The sequence below is a fragment of the Bombus pascuorum genome, chromosome 14 (genome assembly GCF_905332965.1).
Source record: "Bombus pascuorum chromosome 14, iyBomPasc1.1, whole genome shotgun sequence".
In the NCBI taxonomy this organism is placed as follows: Eukaryota; Metazoa; Arthropoda; class Insecta; order Hymenoptera; family Apidae; genus Bombus; species Bombus pascuorum.
In genome coordinates, this window is record NC_083501.1 from 2,802,661 (window position 1) to 2,809,892 (window position 7,232).

Here is a 7,232-nt window from a genome sequence, read left to right on the forward strand (position 1 = left end):
CACTAGCATAGACAAGAACCCATTAAGTTCCACGTTACAAGACCTATTTAATTGTACTGTTCTACGAAAAAGTTCATATTATTCATAAAAGTTCTACTTTTCTATCTGAGGTAGATAATTATTAGAATGAGAAAATCACGCAATAATGAAACTAATTGTAAGTTATCTAAGAAAGAGAAATTAATTGTTTACTATACTTTTTTTGGAGAAAAAGAGAATATTTTTATTAATGTCCTGCGCTAATATCCTTCGCGGCTTATTATATACGAAATTTTATCCACCAACTCTGAATTTTTTCTTACGTTCATCTTACATTCTAGATTCATATTTTTATCTCTTTATACTTTTTATTTTTATAATTTTTATTTTTATACTTTTATACGCTTATATTTATAAGACCAAGAAATTCTGTCTTTCCTAACAACGGTAACTATATCAAACCATTAAACACTCATTCTATCGCTTAAGAAATTATCAGTTGCTTGTAATGATCATGGATTTAGGATTTTTTCCCTTTTTAGCTTTCTATTCCAGTATGTATTGGTCAAGTGAGAGCGTTTTATAAGGGTTTATTGCTTGTTATGATCGCTGAGGAAGACCCGCGAAATCCCTGTGCAGGCTATTCACAAGTCGCATCGTACCCCCGAGTGTCGATAGCATGGGAATGGGCACTTCCAGAAGGAGAATTACTAATCACACTAAATTGACCATCACCTTTGCAAATTCGAAAATATTTAGGTAATCAATCCTCTTTCTCTTACCCCTGCCAACATATCTCGTCCAAGGTGTCATCAGACCTTTTCCTCGTATTATATTAAACGTATTATACGTATGGGGCAGTATGAAAATAATAATAAAAGTATTAATTTAATTCTATTTAATTCACATTTAATTTGTTTATTTATTCAATCTATTTTCATAAATATCCGTAACTTAGCTATTACAATTTTGAATAAAATGTTTGCATTGTTACTAACATTTAATATGATTAAACTAAGATGCAAACAATAGGAGATGCATACATGGTAGTGTATGACTTACTAGAAAGAAATGGTAATGAACACATGAGAGATATTACCTCAATAGTTCTAGCGATAATAATGCACAAACAGAATGCACAACTTAGTGTTAGAATTGATGTACACAATGGACCAAATTGTACAAGTGTAGTTAGTTTTAATAATAGTCTTTTTGATGATACAGTAAATACTGCATCAAGGATGGAGTGTTCGGGACTACATCCTTTTTAAATCAATTCCAGAAAGACTCGTAATATTAATATTCCTACATAATGATAATACCATTAAATTTTAATTTTAATTCCAAGTTTTTAAAAAATTTTGAATCACTTCTTTTTCTCTATTCACTAAAAGTATTCTTTTTATATTTTCATTAATTTATCCGAGTTACAACAAATTGGATTAATCTTCGTAAATTTAAAAGTAAAATGTAAATAGAATCATTATTCGATAGTAGATGTTGTTAGGGTTTAAAATTAAAACTAGAACTTGTAATTATAATAAATTTATTTAATTCTTTTCTATTACAGTATATCAATTTGGGATGTTTACATCAATAACATTTAATTTATATGTAAATAGAAGAATCTGTAATAGGCTTTTGTCGACAGGCATGTGCATTAAATTGTTCGCTTCGATCGACATCGCTACGCGAAAAATCATATCTTTTCTATTCTGTTTGTCAAACAGTTCTACTTACCAGTATCGGCGCAATTTAATACACTTGTCTAACAACAATGATCTACATAAAGCTCCAGTAAATTGGAAGAGTTAATTAAAAAAAAAAATAAAAATTTTCTGAAAGAGATTAGAAAAAACGAAATTAGACATTGCCCTTTTTTAAGTATCTGCAAATTACTTTTTCTATTTCCTCTGTGTCAATCTATTCGCGGTTTCAACGTAGTGAAACTTTTCTCTGAATGTAATATGTGTATAGACTACAGCAGAATTAGCATCTTTATCTTTATTATCATTACGGTTAAACACTACTAGTAATTGGTTATAAACCTCTGTGTCATCTATGTTCTTATCACTGTTAAATCTAAAAAGTTGTGTCAATTATAATTCATTTTCCATAAAATCTTGACAGTAATTGTGTCGAGCTACTTAGATGCCAGGAACATTATTAGTCTGAAACAAAAAAAATGTAAGCAAATGACCTTTCTTCTTTTGAATTTCTTAATAAAAGATTATTATGTAGCTGTATGTGTTAATTTCTTACCTGAAACTAATAGCTCTTGCAGCGAGAAGTCTATTGCACTCTGCCGTATCAGGTAAGGGTAAAGGTAAGTAAGGACTTTCGATTTCCTGGTCAGTGAACTCAAATTTGTGTATTCTTGGTTGTACTTTCATGTCCCCAAAAGGTCCTTTTAATATCAAATAATGAAGTGGTAGTGGATACGTTGTCTTTGATTTTAAAATCAACTATAATACATTAAAAAGCATATTTAAAAAATTCATTAAAAAGACAATCGTTGGATTTTTGCAAAATATTTTTGAATTTCTACATACTTGATAAGTCATGTCTCTTTCTGAACTCTGAGTAGGATCACGTTGACTGTTATTGATCCTCGCTTTAACAACCCATTGATTATTAAACGCCGTAAAACGAGAAGTTTCGTAAAACAATTTATGGACAAATTCATCTGTACGATATGGCTTCATTTGTAAATCTACAAAGGACGAAATTCTACAGATAACTCCTATCCTACGTTCTCTACGCGTCTATTAATATAGCAGGAAATGCAAGAACAAAATGATTTTATTCAATATTTCAAATGTCTCCAATGAGATATCTAGAAGTCTAAATAAATATTTTAATTTGGATAAATCTTATGACAGAGATTGTTCCTGCTGCTGCTAAACAAAGCACAGAACAAAGTGAAATATCTTTTATAATGTTTTCATCTAAACAAGACTATGTAAGAGATTGATAGCCTTAATACACGAGAAACAGATACGGACCGTTGAATGTGATTTTCTCGTACGACAAAAGATCAAAGACATTGTCATACAGCCTACGTTCTTCAAGGGTACGGGCATCGATATCGCGCAGGGCATCCATTACATCCAGCCCTGAACGATGTGGATGTACACAATGTGCCTCGTGTTCTGGACGTTCGTGATTTGGTCCACGCCATGGGCAGCCAATTCTACTGTATTTGCAACTGGATATTCTACATACACACAACATACATTAATATTGTTTTATCCAGTTCTATTTATTGACATTGATTACCTTTCTTCGCACATAGTCTCTTCATGACGTTCCAAGGAATTCCTTGGGAACTCCTTTGCACAATATTGACATTCTGCTGGTAACTCAGATACTGCTTTCTCAACTGCCAAATTTCGAGATGGAGATGTTCTGCTGATCTCGATTCTGCAGTTGGGACATGTTGCCATTTCATCTCTTAGCCTGGCATCTGCGAGGACATGAGTGAAGCAACCGGCACACATCAAGTGTCCATTTGTACACTGTGAACATTGTTGCAGCATGTATTACTAGCATTCTTAGTTTCATATTGTAAAAGATAATCCTAACTTTGTTGATAACTTTAATTAGCCTGTTGTATCTGATATATGTACAGCTATGTGCAAAATTTAATTTGCCAGCTCTAATAAATATATATGTTCTAATATTGATTAAAAGAGAAGAGATACTTTTATTTGAAATAAATAATTTAACTTTTCATTTTGCACAAGCTGTCACATCTTATACTTTTCTTTCTTTTTAAATATATATATGTACAACCCTTATAACACATTAACCAAACTAGAATAACAAAACTAATATCATGTATATTACCATAATTTGATGTTTTTAAACCTGAAACACAAAATTGTAATAATACTATTAATAATTCAAGTAATCATATTGTGAAACCAGTAGGTTTAAAACAATGTGAACATCACCGAAAGCAATTGTCATTAATGTTGCCAATATTGATAATAGAAAGGAAGAGAAAAGGATAATGATGTGTAGGATAAGTGAAAAAGGGTGTCATATGCGAAATAACTAACTAATAACCTTTAAGAATGTTTATTTTGTTCAATGCTTTTCAACTATACATGTTATACAGATTTTCTGGAAATGCGCTTTCTCTCTCTCACTCTCACTCTCTCACTATTAATCATAATTGATGAACATCAGTTCCGCATGAATCTACAATAAAATTTTTCCTAGTAACTAATATCTGGGTGGTTCCTTCATCTTGATTACTTCTTACAATAAACATAATACTTTGTAATTGAAAAAATGTATTGCTATATTATATGCTAGACTATAAAGATCTGGTGACTTAAATAATTTCTGTTTCTCTTTTTCTCTCCTTCATTTTCCTAATTGATTTTATTAGAATATCAACAAGAATGAAGTTAATGTTTAAACTGCTTAAAATCAAATATTCTGTGTAATATCTACGAGTTCACAAATGCATGAATACAACGTTCAAACTTGCATACCTTAGTAAAAATAAAAAGTACATTATGCGCTGTGCAGCGCACTAAGTAACTTACATGTATGCATCTCTATTATGATGGGATAAACGCAACATTCTTCCCACTGTTTTACAGTTAATGAAGATAGTGAATATAGAATATGTTACATATATATATATTTCCATGAATAAAATTGAAAAAAGAACTAAGGACAAAATATAAATAGAGTACAGGTAGAATGAAATGCTACAAATTTAATTAACAGAGGAGTTTCTGTAAATAAATGTTACTAAAAAAGGGGTCATTGCTTGGGCATGCATACATACAATAATTCTCCTTGATATATCTGCATATTGCTCGCATGAGTTAAAAATTCGCCATTAATGTACATCATAGTGAGAATTACTTTACATGCATGCATAGATATGTTTATCATAGATTTGATGTCACCTTTACAATACAAATTATACAAGAAAAAACACTTAGGCAGTATATTTACTATAAATGTTAAATATTTAGAAATTCCATTGCAAAAAATTATTTTGTAAGAGTATATTGTATATGAGGATGTTTTTTTATCATCAGTCAGATTTTGTTGAACTTCATAAATATGTATAACAATAAAAAATAGTATAATTGGAAATCATATTTGTATTTAGCAAATTAAAGGCTGTTCTTCATACATCTGTTTTTTTCAAATGTTCAATACCACTCTTATTAAGAAAGAGCATATAGTTACCTACCTGTAATTATATTATTACTATCTTAAAGAAGACAATTGATAAACATATTTTTATTTCTAATAATAATAAAAATAGCTTAAATACTTATAAGATCAAAACTTAAAAATGAAATTATCATCTGCATGATTATAACAATTCCTGCAATATTAGAAAAATAAAATCTTACTATAAAGGCAAACTATTGAACAATACATATGTTATAATTGTCAAGAGAAAAGGAGGGTAAGAAAAATGGGCAGAGTGAGAGAGAAAGAATTTAACACAGAAACAAAGTAGTATTAAAGACTGTCATTAATCGATTAAAAATATAACTCAACTGTAATCAGTAATAAAATATATATATATAGGTATATTACAAAACACAAGCCTTGAATAAGAAGCGATAATAACTCCAGAAATATTTCTGCTTTTTTCAAACACACATTTAACTATTAAAAATATATTTTTATTTTTGTATCCCTTTTATTTTAATTTTATTTTGAATGATCTTTTATTAAGTTTTTACTGTATTCCACCGCGATCGACATATATTTGCACTTCAATGAAAAGTTATTACTGCCAAGTTAGAGCCATAAAACCGAAAACAACAAAAGACGATTTCGTGTAGAGAAATGTCAACAAATTGTCACGGTGCATAGTGTGCATAGTGAACGTGAATTAATAAGAATAATTCTTGCTCGGTAACATCTATACGTACGTATTATGTATGACATACATATCGACGAAGAGAAGTGCACCCATCGTCCTCGGGTGAAAATGTCGGATAGAAAGAAACGACGTTGTTAGAGGAACGACGTCATGTCACGTTAAATCCACAGTATATACCGGATCAATAGAACGTATCATTCGTAAAAAATATCGTAGATAGCGCCAAAGCGTGGCACGTATCGAAAGAATGGCAGAAAATATTAAGAAGCAATAATAATTCGAAAACTTACCTGATAAACGGCTGCCTTGGGTAAATCGAGACAAACTGCGCAGCAGAGGATGCCGCCCAAACGGTGTTCCAACTTTTGTTCGGTTTTCCCATCGTTCCGTGACAGTTTGCGACGCTTTTTATCAGGCTCAAGGAAGTCCTCGATTTTTTCGAGATCGTCGCGAATCGGGGTGGCCGACGGGGCCTGCTCCGAAACGCTACTCGACGATGCAGCCTCGTTGTTCGGATCCGCCATATTGATTGTTTTGATTTTTCCTCCGAATGAGCGTGAGAAATGCGCAGATGTCAAACGCAGACCACGTAATAATCTCCTAGATAGAGACAACACCGATTCGATACTCGTGCGAAACGTAATGAAATCGGTCGATGTATTATTCAAGGTTAAAAGGCAACGCATGTGAAAATTTTCGTGACATTCGACTATTTTACGAATTATTTTTAGCAAAATAGAAAATAATAGCCTTGTTGTTAATAGAAGGGAACCCGCTAAGAAGAACGGTATTGATAGACTGTTTTTTTGAGATTTTGTTACCATTTGTCATTGTTTCGACTGTTGTCGAATATGATTTTTTAAAACTTAACGTCTGACTTTTTTACCATAAAATGAGAATCCAATTCGATTTTAGGATTACTACATATCCTTCGGATGTGAATTTAGTTGACGTCTCGAATATTTGAAAATTAGAAAATCGCTTGTATCGAAAGGGTCTCGAGTCAATCTTCAGTTAATTTTCTTTCAGCGGTTTTAAATGATTAAAAATCTTTATTAAAATGTCATAGCTTCATAATTTAAAAGCATAGATCAACTACGTAATACAAATTCAATTTGAACAGTCAAATACGCATGTTGTATACGTAATATTCGTAATATTCATCTACATAGGATTATCAATGAGGTACATAATAATGAAAAGTTTATTTTTTTTTTAGTCAAAAAATTACATAAATGAAATCCAAATATCCAGAAGAGTAGCCACCCATCTTTTTGTAAGTCTTGAATTTCATCATTTAATTTTAAATTACACACGACGAGGTAAATATTGTTCATAAAATAAGATAAGTAAAAGATAAAAAAGTATTGAGTTTTATAAA

General features: G+C 31.0%; 1 protein-coding gene across 1 annotated transcript; it reads right to left on the reverse strand.

Annotated features, from left to right (window-relative positions):
• Positions 1–1,508: 1,508 nt before the first annotated feature.
• On the reverse strand, positions 1,509–6,690 carry LOC132914259 (zinc finger TRAF-type-containing protein 1 homolog). The gene is made up of 6 exons (XM_060973225.1): positions 6,142–6,690; positions 3,259–3,497; positions 2,985–3,196; positions 2,532–2,692; positions 2,242–2,444; positions 1,509–2,150 (listed from the first exon to the last, which is right to left on the reverse strand). Exons 1-6 carry the CDS (start codon positions 6,673–6,675, stop codon positions 2,123–2,125), a joined length of 1,377 nt encoding a protein of 458 aa, XP_060829208.1. The 5' UTR covers positions 6,676–6,690; the 3' UTR covers positions 1,509–2,122.
• Positions 6,691–7,232: the final 542 nt, after the last annotated feature.

Bases quoted from the DNA above. Each gene is read 5' to 3' on its own strand.
- LOC132914259 (XM_060973225.1), bottom strand. From the start codon at position 6,675: ATGGTAACAAAATCTCAAAAAAACAGTCTATCAATACCGTTCTTCTTA. The intron at 3,197-3,258 runs GTAATCAATGTC...GTGTGTATGTAG, and splicing joins GAGACTATGTGCGAAGAAAG to AATATCCAGTTGCAAATACA. The intron at 2,445-2,531 runs GTATGTAGAAAT...AATGTATTATAG, and splicing joins AAAGAGACATGACTTATCAA to TTGATTTTAAAATCAAAGAC.